The 15,078-nt window shown below is 43.4% G+C and overlaps 1 protein-coding gene across 1 annotated transcript in view; it reads right to left on the bottom strand.

Annotated features, from left to right (window-relative positions):
- Nucleotides 1–97: 97 nt before the first annotated feature.
- Nucleotides 98–15,078, bottom strand: part of LOC130107164 (sodium- and chloride-dependent GABA transporter 2-like) — a 33,992-nt gene continuing 19,011 nt past the window's right edge. The window contains exons 7-15 of the mRNA XM_056273608.1: nt 9,367–9,501; nt 8,928–9,031; nt 5,313–5,437; nt 4,497–4,609; nt 3,850–3,987; nt 3,629–3,731; nt 3,380–3,480; nt 2,511–2,681; nt 98–2,418 (exon numbers count right to left, since the gene is read on the bottom strand). Coding sequence (XP_056129583.1) covers nt 2,260–2,418; nt 2,511–2,681; nt 3,380–3,480; nt 3,629–3,731; nt 3,850–3,987; nt 4,497–4,609; nt 5,313–5,437; nt 8,928–9,031; nt 9,367–9,501 — 1,149 coding nt within the window. The 3' untranslated portion in view covers nt 98–2,259. The remainder of the gene's footprint in view (nt 2,419–2,510; nt 2,682–3,379; nt 3,481–3,628; nt 3,732–3,849; nt 3,988–4,496; nt 4,610–5,312; nt 5,438–8,927; nt 9,032–9,366; nt 9,502–15,078) is intronic.

Below are 15,078 nucleotides of genomic sequence, written 5' to 3'. Positions count from 1 at the left end.
GGTAAACCGGTGAGGAGCATGCCACAAATACGAACACGTCATATGCTTTTACCACACACACGATCACATCACATTGTGAGCTTAAACACAGCTTAGCCAACTTCTTTCAGAATGCGGTTTGCCAAGTCTTAATTTTAATTGGCCCAATTATACCAAACGTGAGGTTTCGGGACCACATTTCTTTGGTCTGTTTTATACTGGCGTATCAAAACTCTTTGACAGTGATTGTAGATATACGTGTACTTCATTCTGACCCCGATTTTAAACTTCAAGAGGAATATTTAATGCCCTCACTTCTCATGAGGCAATCTGAAACAGTTTAACACAATTGTAACACTATAAACAAATCTTACTGGACCGTGCAACACGGCAAACAACCACGCCATAGCGCTCAATAGAAAAAGTGACCCATTTAGCAGAAAAAACGATTGGTTGAAAATTTATAACAGTTTTCGGTAACACTTTCTATGACGCTTGCAGCTATAAACACCTTATAAGCATCTATAACGCCATATAAGCATCTATAACGCCCTATAAGTGTAGCTATAAGTCACTGTAAGATTCATTATAACCATCTATATGCCGTCACAACACCTCATAACCACCTTTAGGATACATTGTCAATTTAAAACGGATTTATGCATTATAAATGTCATCATTAGCTTGTTTATCTGCCAAATGTCGTAATGCGTCATAGCCAATTTGTTTTGCTGAAGTTTTGTAGAGATGCATAATGAGACTTCAGTGCTATTTCAGTCTTCAGCCGTAGCCGTTAGTCATTGTAATACACATTATAGGAAAGTATGGGCATTATAAATGCAATAGATGCTTATAGGGCGTTATAGATGCTTATAGGATGTTATAGATGCAAGCCTCATATAACGTGTTACCCAATTTTCAATTGGATTCTAAAATATTCTTATTGGACACTGAAGACATTCACGTTGAACTTTTTACATTAAGTCACAAGGCAAGGATGCCTTAAGCAGACATGGAGTTTCCTATTGAACTGGAGTTGACGTAACAGTAGTACAGTAAAACCATTCCAGCATGAAAGACAACATCAATTTGCCATCACCTCATGTCTGAACAGTTGTTTTTTTTCACTTAAGTACAGAGTAAACCGAATTCTGATGGCAATGAATGAGAGACAAGGCCCGCTTTAATGATCGATTAAAAAAAATCATGCAAACAATTTGTCATGAATTACCTAGACACCACAGATTACCAAAAAAGTCCATTGCAAGTGTACAACTCTGACTTGTTCTCGTTTCAAGAGATTGTCAAAAATACAGCTTTGATGGAAGACGCCGCTTTTCTCAATGAAAACATTAATTTCGTTATCAAATAGTTGTTAAAATAGTTCCCCTCACAGACACAGCTGTGTATCTACATCCCGACACCCTTCCTGTATAGATGATCAATACCGTGCCCAAAACCCACCCTCCATCCACCCAGTTATCCTCAGGGTACCAAATGTAAATACCCATTCTGATTTTTAGTTTAGCGACTCGATAATGCTCATTTCCGAATGGGACGCAGAATAGCAGCATAGTTGACAGTTCCTGACTCGATCAAAAAATTGATAAATCAAACCGCCCTCGGCTTGAGACTCCGAGGACAAAAGCTCTTCAGCACTTTTGAGATACAAAAGGCTCCTGAGTTCAAAAGTAGCCACGGCCTACAGCGGCCCTCCGTCTCATATGAAGGAAGGCGCTCATGGTTTGGTTTCATCTCATTAGCCAAGAACAGAGGGAGAGAAAGAAACCGGATTTTGATCCGTTGTTAAAATGATGTAGGCCTATCAACATTAGAGTACGCTTGCCCTGAAAATCCCCCTCAGCAAAAAGTTAATCTCTACCTTGGGAATCTGGAATAAAGTCACAATTTACGAGATTTGTGTTTTTTTAGTACATAAGAGTGAAATCACTGCTGCCTGCCTATCGACGTTTTGACCTGTTCATCTGTGACACCTTTGCAATGATTGAGCTCCTGGTTAAAAGACAACTGGAGGGGTTTGTCTTGTGCCCGTAATTTCAGTTACCATTTGCTTATCTTTGCTAATTATATGCAGTAAAACAATGTTATTATGAGATAATCTTTCTAGAATTTCTCAGGATTCTGCATTTTAGCTCCTTGATGCATACAACTATGAAGTGTGTTTATAAGGCCTTTCTTGGCAGAGAAATATAGAGTCTAAGATCTAGTGAATTTCAAAAAAGCCCCCTTATATCCCTCATGGAGTACACAAACAAATGTTCATAGAGGTCCCGTGTCTCGCGGGCTTTTCCAGGCCATCATTTCCTGCTGGTGTGCCACATAGTTAAAAGCTTTGTTCACTCCAGGCTGTGGACCACTTTTCTTCTGTGCTTTCGTCAAAGGAAGATCATCGGCTGGAGTGCATAGGATGGAGATCCTCTGGAAAAAAAAATCAAATCAAATAAATGTAAGTTGTTTGTGGGAGATATTGATAGCTTGTTCATTTTTTTTTTCATATACCAACGATGTACCTGCATCAGTGTGCCAGGAGTAGTGCCGATGGCGTACAACATCCATAGAGGAACCATTAGTGTGGAGGAGAGCGTGAACCACCAGCCAAGGGCGTAGCCCCACCATGGATATTCAATGATGTTGTTGAACTTTAGGGGGGTATATCTGACCAGGGAGAAGACAAAAGTCCCCTGAAAATTGTTATGAAAAATAGAAAATGCTTTAGCTTTCAGTATAGAAGATACTATGCCCACTGTAGGCTATATAATCTAGTGCAACTAATTTGCGAAAATATGAGTTCAAATTATGGACTCAATAACCAAAGTGCAGTAAAAGAGAATGATACCAACGGAACTCCATTCATCCATTATCTGAACCGCTTATCCTGCTCTCAGGGTCACAGGGATGCCGGAGCCTATCCCAGCAGTCATTGGGCAACAGGCGGGGAGACACCCTGGACAGGCCGCCAGGCCATCACACAGCCCCCCCCCCCCACACACACATTTACACCTAGGGGCAATTTAGTATGGCTGATTCACCTGACCTATATGTCTTTGGACTGTGGGAGGAAACCGAAGCACCCGGAGGAAACCCATGCAGACAAGGGGAGAACATGCAAACTCCACACAGAGGACGACCCGAGACGACCCCCAAGGTTGGACTACCCCGGGGCTCGAATCCAGGACCTTTCTTGCTGTGAGGCGACCGCGCTAACCACTGTACCACTGCGCTGCCCCCAAAGAAACTCATTTGTGCAAAATGTAGTTTGCACTGGACTCCTGGTCTTCCGCTGGTTTGCCAAATTGAATACAAAACTGAACTGTTGTAAACAAATGAACACTTGGAGCAACATGTGATAAGGTGAGTAAACATTTTGAATCCCACTCACCATGCAGATTACTGGAGTTACGTATTTCAAACAGTATTTTATCAAGGGCATAGGTTGATATCCAATCATGTCCTCAATATTAGCATAAAAACGGTCTGCACCTGTGGAGTGGATATCAACTTTGAGGTGAGGGAATCCAACACCGCCGTCGCATCTTGCATTGTAACTACTATATGAAACAATGAGGATTGCACATCTTACTGAACCACAGACAAGGCCATGTGCATTTGTGTTATTTGCAAAACTCACCATATATCCATCCAATACACCCAGACTGCAGTATAGCAAAGAGGAGAAGCGTCATACCACTGCAAGCATAGTAATCAAAAACCTGGAAGATGTATAGTCCGCCCTATGTTTGATAAGGGAGACAAGTTAGCACTATATGGAGATAATTTTGACACCAGGGGAAATTTTTTTTAAAATTATGAATATGGTTGACATGCCAGTTAAATGTGAGATGGCCTTACTTCTGTCACCATCACCAGACCAATGAAGAAGCTGCCAACACAGATACCAAGCAGAAGAAGTTTGCGTCGATGGCCGGTGTGAAAGAAGGAAGGATTCATATCGGACAGCGCTGTTGCAACAGCTTCCAGACCCACAAACTGAAACAGCAGATCCTCCTATGGTTAATATGTCTGTAAAATCCTACTTTTAGCAGCTATGCAGAAACTTCCATCTGTGCTTTTTTTTTGTGATAAATGTAAGCTAAGGGATTCCCTCAGCCAAGCAAAAGTCTAAAGATTCAGACAAAAGGCTGCCAGTTTCCAATAAAAACGTTATAATAAAACAAATGATACAGCATTCAAGGTGTATATTACCCTGGACACAGAGACAAATAAAAAAAAATAGAATTCATAATGACCAATTCGATATTGTAGAGAATTCGGGGGGGCAGTCCAGGAACCGCCACAGTCGGGACGCGAACCCGTATTTCCCACTCAGCAAGCGACAACGTTAACCAGTCGACTAAAGGGTCCAATCCGTTAATCAAGGACCAACGTGTCTACTTATCCATGCACGTTACAATATTATTATTGGAGAATCGAACCCCCTTGAGGAAATCAAATAAACTGTTTTTATTTTCTCTCACTTTTAATAATGCTCAATTTACCTCACTGTCTAACCCGAGTAAGATGATCATAATGAAGAAGAAGACAGCCCAGAGCTGAGGAAATGGCATCATAGCTACTGCCCGAGGGTAGGCGATGAATGCCAAACCAGGACCTGTGGAGATAATGGACAGATACTACACTGCTCAAAAAAATAAAGGGAACACATAGGCAATGCGGATGCTGAACATCTACAGTGCTAGGGCTGTGGGATATGGCGATATATACCACGTGACAATAGACAATGTCGATAGTTTCATGTTAAGCTCTCGTTTATTTCGTTGTGTCGCAAAACACATGCTTTACGGCAATATTTTTCGTCATTTGGAAGACCCTTTCCGCTCTTTGCACAGCACGGAGGCAGGCAGGAAGGCAACAAACAAAACATGGAGGGCAGTGAACGTAACAGGAGTCTGACCAGCCAGGACAAAACGAAGAGACTGTACCTAAAAGAGGGGCTACTTCTGTTGTGTGGACGTGGTTTGGGTATGAAAAGTCTGACACGGACCAGAAAACTATACTTTGCAAAATATGCCGCACGACGGTCCCCACAACAGACTCAAACACCACTAGCCTCTTTTACCACCGACGCAAGAACAATGTCAAACAGTATGGCAAGAGTCTACAGACATATACACTATTTATTCATTGAATTTAAAGAAAATGTGCTACATTGTGATACGTATCGTTATCGTGATATGAATGACCTATATCGTGATATATCGCACAGCCCTATACAGTGCAATGAAATAAACAAGAATTCAGTCATTCATTCACCGACTCATCGATCCATGCCCCATTTCTCCCCCAAACATCACCTGACTCAGCCACTTTGGATACATCCGTGCCCTGCTCATGGGCCATGAAACCGAGTGCAGAGAAGATGGCAAAGCCGGCTACAAAACTGGTGCCACTGTTCAGCAGGCATAGGTAAACACAGTCCCTAAAAAAGAAAAAAGAAAGATAATGTAGATCAGTGACTGTGTTATTGATGATGCTTATTGAGCCACTGCAGACACCGTACCGAGGAACACTCAGTTATACAGGTTACCGGGTGAGGGCCCGCGAAGCGATAGTGCTGGATGCCAGCTACACGTATGTCGTTTTATTGCATCCTCGTTTTATCTGTTTCGTGAGAACACGAAACAGATAAAAAGAGAGAACCCATTTGTGGTTTAGAAAGTCTACCAAGTGCCACCACATGTCTGAACAAGACATGTATGCCATCCTCACAGGCGAGACACAGCATGTTCGACGGTATAGCAGTCAGATCATGCTGTGCAGCCACATTATGTGAGCACGTTCGCATGGAGCGATGCAGTGGGCAACACGGCTGCAAGAAGAAAATAGATTGATATGTGTGCTGTTTGTCTCTGCTTCTCTGCCCTTGTGGCGAGAACTGAAAACTCATTGTCAAAATAGGTAAAAGGGTCCGGAAGGTGACGAATGGAAATGTACCAGAAACAACACCCAACAAGACCTTGAGGATGTTTCGGATACTTTCAGCGATTACACTGGTCAACACAATTTTTCTTGCATGGGGTTTTTCAACGGATTCTATCTAACTTTTGGGTGCTGAATCCAAATCTGGCATCAGTTTTTACTTATCACATCAGGTTTTTGAACTATGAAAAATCATTATTTTTGAGAAAACAGCAATTTTACACTCGAAGTAAAAAAAAAACACTGTTGCATTAGAAGATCGATAGATGCAAAAATGATTACAATGAATAAATAAACACTCAGCCTAGCATGAAATTACTTAGGAAATGAATAGGGGTCATTTTTATCCACACCAAGATTGCCAGACTAGATGGCCAACTTTTGTAAAATCCTGAATAAGGAGCATACAGAGAGCACAAAAACTTGATGTGATAGAGCAAATCTGAGCTCAGATTTGGATTCAGCAGCCCAAAATGAGCCAAAAACAGTTTCCAAAGTCCATGCAAGAAAAACAAAACCATATTTTTGTAGACCAGTGTTATCAGTCACTCCCATTTCTGAACGGCTTCTTACATCGAACTGTTGACCGTTTATCAGCAAGGACTCATCTGATTTAAATGTGCCAACATAAGTACTGATTTCACAAGAAAAAAAAAAGTTTGGAGTTTTTTCTTGAAATTGAAGGACATAAATCTTGACAAACAGAATGCAACAGGAAAGAAAAAAAAAGAAAACGATTTGTTAGGACCTGTAGATTGTTTAAACAAAACTCTGCCGTAGACCTTGTGAATGAAGGTGACGAGATATCTCGGGGACGTAAATTAGCAGGGGATTTCAATACTTAGACAAATGTGAAGGGCTCGTGTCATGTCCTGAGCCAGCCTATGGAACAGGCTTTCATACAACAGCCGACATGATTTGCTTCCAGGAATTCACTCATGACTTACTCTGTGATTATTACATAAAAATACATAAGGTCTTGTGATCAAAATGGAATAAATCAAAGATTAATTAATGAACATGTTTATCCTCAATACTTAAAGGAATCAAAGTTTTGAAGAATAGTTCTAATCATATAAGACTGTTGGGAACACACATTAGGCCTAATCCTGGACTAAATTGACCTTTGTATGGAGAATCTCCATTCAAAATTCAGTTTAATCCAGGACTAGACATAATCTGTATCTGCAAAACTGGCCCTAAATCTCTAGAGATGCAGTGGGATTTGTATCTATGCCTTATGCCTAATGGTCTGTTCTCACAGGACTATTATTACCTGGGGACCTCGTGATATTTTTTGATTTTTTGATTTTGAGATACTTCATTCATCCCTATGGGGAAATTATGTTCTGCATTTAACCTAGGAGCGGTGGGGAGCCGCCATGCAACGCCCGGGGACCAACTCCAGTTCTTCTTGCTATGCCCCGGCCAAGGGCACAGACGGTACTAACCCTAACCTGCATGTCTTTTTAGATGGTGGGGAAAAGGAGAAAACCCACCGCAGACATGGGGAGAACATGCAAATTCCACACAGAGGACGACCTGCGATGACCCCCAAGGCTGGACAACCCCAGGGTTCGAACCCAGGACCTTGCTATGAGGCGACAGCGCTAACCACTGTGCCACCATTCTGCAAATATATATATATATATATATATATATATATATATATATATATATATATATATACATATAAATATAGAAAGTAACCAATTAATTAATTAAACAACATTTAAATTAATTAAATTAAATTAATAAATATAGAAATGAACCCCCCATGTCTGTGTTTCATGTGGTACATTCGCATGGGATAAACAAAGTCTGTATTTTACATGAATTAACTGACATTATCCCCCCGGATTTGTCAAGGCCCTGCGTAACATCTGCTTGCTGCCATGCATGTCATCCATCACATCATCTTTTGAGATTTCGCTCTTCTGATGGATTTGAGCTTGCTCTTTCTGCGAATGGGCCTCCATGCCATGTGGTGAGCTGTGCCTCCTGAATTTGCACCCAAAATACTGTCAAACAAAACCTTCATTTATGATTTCCACCGCAGTCCCCATAATTCTCGACCGGGAAAAGAAGAAGAAAAAAGGTGCAGAGAAAACAAAAAAAAAACTCTTACTAAAACAATACAACCCCAAATTGCTGAGATGCCGATTTGCACATGACTAACATTATCAGATGACCTCTGTGTTTGCTGAAATATGGTAGGTAATTTGCGCTGGAATTTTAACTTTACAAATTACGGACATGTCTGATTCGCTTGGCATTAAGATCACAGATGACCTCGGCAATTTTTACAAATTACTAGAGGTCCCCAGGTAAGACTCGTCTCATGTGAATAGGCTTGGTACGGCACGGTGGCGCAGTGCTTAGCGCAGTTGCCTCACAGCAAGAAGGCCCTGGGTTCGAGCCCCGGGGTAGTCCAACCTTGGCGGTCGTCCCGGGTCATCCTCTGTTCGGAGTTTGCATGTTCTCCCCGTGTCTGCGTGGGTTTCCTCCAGGGGCTCCGGTTTCCTCCGGGGGCTCCGGTTTCCTCCCAAAGACATGTAGGTCGAGTGACTCAGCTGTACTAGATTGCCCCTAGGTGTGAATTTGTGTGTGTGTGTGTGTGTGTGTGTGTGTGTGTGTGTGTGTGTGTGTGTGTGTGTGTGTGTGTGTGTGTGTGTGTGTGTGCGTGCAGGTCGGCTCCTGTGTGATGGCCTGGCAGCCTGTCCAGGGTGTCTCCCCGCCTGCTGCCCAATGACTGCTGGGCTAGGCTCCAGCATCCCCGAGAGCAAGACAAGCGGTTCGGATAATGGATGGATGGAAATTACGGACACGGCCGATTCGCTCGGCATCGAGATCACAGACGACCTCCGCAATCATCACAAATTACTAGAGGTCCCCAGGTAAGACTCGTCCCATGTGAACAGGGTTTTAGTCGTCATTAGATATGAAGTGTTAACATAGTGTCATGTAGCCACACAGTATACAAGATTTACCTGTAACAGTTGTTGTTGTACTTATTGTAACTACCGAGCGCTGTTAGACAACCGATGCAAATGGCGTAGGAATAGAAAATTTGCGTTCCAGCGTCCATCCACACCTGCAAGACAAAGGAAGACATTTACCCGACTATTCCCGATTAATATTAACAATAGCTGTCCAACGGTTGGCTTGCCAAGTCAACTTTATAAGACACCGCAACCTTTCTGAGTGACTTTGGCGATTTAATTTTACAGGCTGATAGGTCCTCTCAAATCAGCACAAATGCATGGCTCTTTAGAAAGAGGGACACCTGTCTCTGACCATTGCCAAATTCATGAATAAGATGTATTATGTTTTACCGAAAGCTTCAGTTATTTGATAACTGCCGGTTAATGTTTCCCAGTCGTACATGTTCTGTGCATGTGTTAGAGTATAATTAAATGTGTTTTCTACCTGGGGATCAGTGAGACGGGAAGGGTCCGGGTAAAGGTAGAACTTGATTCCGTGTATGGCCCCCGGCAACGTGACGCCACGGACGAGTAACACCACCAGCATCACGTATGGAAAGGTTGCAGTGAAGTACACCACCTGTTGGAGAATGGGAACGGTCAGTTTCATGGTGAAGTTGTAGACATGACTGTGGCTGCTGGAATGAATGAATTTCTAGAAAACAAGAGGTCCTGTCATGTGCTCCTGCTTGTACGATCAGATGCTGCTGGGAACGTTCAATCTGAAAGTCATGGAGATGGAAATAGCCCTGCAATGGATGATGTGCTGCCCAAGAATGGTTGGCCATCGAATGTGGTGTTTGTGAAATGCCATCGGACAAGTTGCCAGCCCAGTTATGACTTTGTACTCAATGTCAGCTGGTGGGATTTGTTGTTTTAAGTCTCTATGAGTCTGTGGTGGGACCAAGCCATTGCTTTACAAGTCATAGGTAAGTCTCAAGTCCTGATACATGAGTCCTTAGTTAAACTGGCAAGTCCCAAGTCAAGTGTGGCGAGGACTTCATGTCTCTCTCTCTCTCTCTCTCTCTCTCTCTCTCTCTCTCTCTCTCTCTCTCTCTCTCTGGCGTACCAATTGACATCAACCAGATGAGAGGCTCCCTGTCTTTGTCATGATTAGTGGCCCACCACAGGACATGGAGACCATTCAATGACCTTCCTAAGCTATCACAAATGGAAACTCTCCAGGAACCACCCTGCTTTTGATATGGGGACCAAATTCCCAACAAGACATGGGGCCAAGGTTATCGTCACCATTGATCACATGAAGAAGATTTAATCTCATTTCCACAATAAGACAGAAACTCTCACCATCACCAATATGGCAAAACAGGACAATGACTTGAATGGGTCAATTTAAGTCTCAAACCCTCTCCCTCTCTCTTTTTGTCTTTGTCCCTGCTTACACACATGCACACACAAACACACACTGTCATCGGTGGTCACTTGGGGTCAAGTATGACCATCCTCCCTCTGGGTCCATCTGGGTCTTCAGGTGGGTGTAGAGGTCAATCCTGGAGCTGCATAATGAGAGGACAGCTTTTTACATGGAGTGGCTGATGCTCCTGCAGCCACCACACGGTCCTTTGGCAAGGGGTGGCCAGAGTCCAATAGCATGGAGAACCAAGACGATTGGGGACCACCCTCTGTTGCAGCCTTCAGCCACCTTCACTGGCATTGTGACCTGGAGACATCTTCCATCAGTTCCACTGGTGAGGTCTTTGCTGGATCGCGCTTCATCTGGAACCTCCCGCTTGACCTATCCACCTTGGGTGACCCTACCAGGAGCCAAGCTCCAAACAGCATAGCTCTTGGGATCTCTGTACTAAGCCAAATGCTGATAACTTATCTTCAGTCATAAAGTGTAACTCGGCTTGTCTCTGTACGTGTCTGAATTAATGTGAATTAACTGTTGAACTATTCAGCCAGCCAGCAAATATTATCCAGCAGAAACTTTCATGAACAATTATCTAACTCGTGTAAATATACCACCCGGATTGACTGAGATATCAATTTAAGGTTTGAATGCCATGCAACTATGCTGCCGTGTGGTGACCATGTGTAGTTAAAAGTCTTTCTGGTCAAACTACATTCTGTCAACTGTACTTAGTCATTTTCTTTTACTGATGTTATTCTGTAGTCATCTCATATAAGGTGGTATTTTTATCATATGATAATCAATGAGATGTTGGTCAACTTTTGTTCATCTACTAATCTCTAATCAGGGCCGGATCATTATGTTTACGGGCCTTAGGCCTCGCCTCCGCCCCCCCCCATATTTTTCAAATGCCCCTCTTTGGCATTCAGCCTCTGCTTCTTTTTTTTTTACACTTTGCTGCACCTGACTGCATTCTGTAGCTCTTTTCCAGAATTAAGCGCGGATCTGCGTGGACGCTGTTTCTCTGCTGTAACTTCCATTAACAGTTCGAGTTAAACGCAAATCCGGTATGGCATTCTGGGAGATGGAGTTCTTAGAGTTGGACTTAACGATACTACGGTTTCATTTGCGTTATTTCTTTTTATGGCAAAATAATTATTCCTGATTGATAGACATATATTGATTTGGCGTGTAAGTGTCATAGGAATTGTTGATATGTTAAAAACGCTACTAATAAAATAATAATAATAATAACAATAATAATAATTTTAAAATATATTTCCCCCCTTCCCCCAGGCTCTAGGCCTGGGCCTTGTCGGCCTATGCGGAGATCTGGCCCTGTCTCTAATACTCACTAGTTTAGTAAATTAAGATACCATTTTGGATGAGTATATAATGTGACTGAATGATAAGTATTTAATAACATATTCTCTTGGTGTTTTACGCAATACATTGTAATACACTTTCCAGGTCTAGAGCCGCTACTGATTGCCCATGGATTTAGCTGGGCATATGATATATTTGCGTGTATCGTCTAAACTAGAAAAGTGCAGTTTCTGGGGAAACTGCGTGGGCTAGCTGAAAGCGGAAATCATTTGTCAAACAATGCTGAAAATAAGCTGAAATCTGGGCTGAATTAGCTGAAATGCATCGCTTTACTGAAAACCCGGCAAGCTGAAGTGTAATAGTGGCAGAGCTGGAAGCTGAAGTTAATACCTAAAGAAGCTGAAAATGCTGAAATCGTAACTGCATTTGCTGAAAAAACTAAAATGGATTGCACTGCTGGAAAAAATAAAAACTGGGGGCTGAAACATAACTGCCTCCTGGCAGAATTAGGAGCTGCAGTGCATTCCCAAAAGAAAAACATGCTGGAACCTAAAGAGCCGAGAACGTTTTGTCTGGGCATGGAGCTGAATGGCATTGCCCGAAGAAGCTGAAAGGCTGAATGACCCAAACAAGCACGCGCCAATGAAAAACAGGACAAATACATCCATCCAGCCATCATCCAAACCGCTTATCCAACTTAAGGTCGCAGGATGCTGGAGCCTATCCCAGCAGTCATTGGGCGGCAGGCGGGGAGACACCCTGGACAGGCCACCAGGCCGTCACAGCGCCAACACATTCACACCTAGGGGCAATTCAGTACGGCCGATTCACCTGACCTACATGTCTTTGAACTGTGGGAGGAAACCGAAGCACCCGGAGGAAACCCACGCAGACACGGGGAGAACATGCAAACTAACTCCACACAGAGGACAACCCGGGACGACCCCCAAGGTTGGACTAGCCCGGGGCTCGAACCCAAGACCTTTTTGCTGTGAGGTGACCACGCTAACCACTGTGCCACCGTGCCAACCAGCACAAATACATGAAAGAAACAAAAACACAAGTTACATTTCAAGCTGTTGATTTGAACATTTGTACATGACCCGAAATCCACTGAAATGTGCTGAACTTGAAGTTTAAGGTAAGGAGTTTTACATGAAGTAAGTGGAACATGAATAATAAGAAATCCAAAAAGTAGTTTTCCAGTTGTTTATTCCAGTTTTCAGAACAGCTGACTTTGCAGATAACGATGTAAATTACTGTCGTTAGCTGAGTGCCAGGTAAAGGGGGCAGTAGTTAAGGAGTAAGGAGTTAGTTTCCCTGTTTGATTTTATTTGTAGCCACTGTTCCCAATGCTTTATTATGTATCACACACACACACACACACACACACTTGCTCTTGCTGGTAGTCCGTCAAGTCCGATGATGTCATCCCTCCTCGTTAACGGCATGGTCTTTGATGACTGTCTAGTCCAATTCTTGAGCCACAAGTTTTATTGCAGGCTGGGCATATGAAGTCTGAGTTAGTGGGGGCAGGCATGGTTGTGTGTCTCCTTAGTCTTTTCTGCTGGTTCTTCACATTCCTCCCCATTTCCAGCCGTTCTGTACCTCTGTGGCAAATGTCCCGCCAGCTGGAGCAGTTGCTCCAGTCTCGAGGGGTCGATGCAACACTTCTTCAGTGATATCTTTAGCTGGTCTTTGTACCGCTTCTTCTGCCCTCCTGCAGACCAGATGAAGCTGTCCATACAGGACTTGACGTGGCAGGCGTTCTTGAGGCATCCACGGTACACCATGGTCAGAGGAGGAGACCTACGCAAGGAGGTTTTTAGAGTGCCACATGGGGGTATGCAGTCCTTAGTAGCACTGTGCTTGCCATGACAGGTTGGTCCTGGTGGCGAGGGCTTATACCCAGGGCAACCAGTCACCCATCATGACTGCGGGAGGCTGCCGGAGACTCCAGACTGTCGAAGAACTGCCTAATGTGTGCCGCCAAACACATTGCTTTTCTCTCGGGGTGTGCTCCCCTAGCCTTTGTCTCAATAGACTTCCCATAAGGCAGCGGGGCAGTGGTTGGCCATGAACAGCCTCTGGGGACCACTGCAACTCCGACATTCCCTATCAAGTTTGCCTGAGGCCGGGAGGCGCCCGGTTACCGTGTGTGGCCACAAGGAGGCCTGACAGGGGTCTTGGCGAAAGAGGGGCTATGTACAGGTGGGGGAAGGCTTACGCACTGGGCTGCTTCCTTGTGCACTACAAGGAAGCAGCCAGCGGCAGCAAGCTGTAAGCCGGCGGTAAGCAAGCGTGCATCTTTCCCTTAACTACTGCACTGCTGCACTAGATGGATCACATCACCCGGTGTGAAATACACACACACACACACACACACACACACACACACACACACACACACACACACACACACACACACACACACACACACAAGACCATCATAATGTATTTCAAACATGATTGTACCTGTCTGTAATCATTTGAATAACGCAGGTGTGTTATGTATGTTAGGTATAATTGAAAATCAATAAAAATTGGTAAACAGAGAAATAGTGCCTCCAATCAGCTCTTAATTTCCATAATCACAGATCCGCCTTGAAACAATCCGTTATGAATACAAATTTTAAAAAGCAACCATAGTTTACATACATTTAGTATATTACCATTACTCTGCTGTTAAACTTTTGAAATGGCATTAAATTTGACGAAGAAGAAATAATGACATTTTTATGACTTGAAACTCAAAGATTAGGACTTGGGACATGTCGGTCTTGTGTAGCGGTACATACGGCTACAATTTTAATGTTCTCATATAAATCTCGGGGCACCACCTGCTTTTGTAGGGACTTGGCAAACCAAATTAGTGACGTCTCTCACACACTGACGCTCCACAGATGATGCTGCGCTATGGCGACATGGTGCCACCCAACCCACCCCTCCCTCCTAACCACCCCCCTGATTGACCCCCTCAGGTCCAGATTGTCACACGAATGAGTGTCCATCGAGGTGGTTGTCCGTCCAAGTATCGCAGGACTACATCTAATATAGAACAATGTTCAAGGATAACTGTAAAGGTATAAATTCAAAGAAAAAAGGCAAGCAAGAAAGCAAATAAATAAATAGATAGATAAAAACTAAAATTAGTAAAAATTGTAGTGAAAATAGTAATAAAGATGGGGGGGGGCTCCACTGCCTCACTTTAACACCGCTACTTTGGTCTCCCTTATTTGATGGGATTTGTAAGTTCTCATGGTACGCTAGAAAGGGGGTCCAAATCTTCCTAAAGTTTTGCAAAGAGCCTTTAAGATTTTATCTGATTTTCTCCAGTTTCAGAAATTGCGCAGGGTCTCTTGTCTATCTCGTAAAAAGAGGAGGTGCTTGCCCCCCCCCCAGGAGTGAAGAATGAGACGTCTGGCAATTAAGGAGGTAAATACTCTGATTACATAA

Source organism: Lampris incognitus, chromosome 2 (genome assembly GCF_029633865.1).
Source record: "Lampris incognitus isolate fLamInc1 chromosome 2, fLamInc1.hap2, whole genome shotgun sequence".
Classification (NCBI taxonomy): domain Eukaryota; kingdom Metazoa; phylum Chordata; class Actinopteri; order Lampriformes; family Lampridae; genus Lampris; species Lampris incognitus.
Note: the sequence above shows the minus strand (reverse complement) of the source record. Positions and strands in the feature narration are given on the sequence as shown.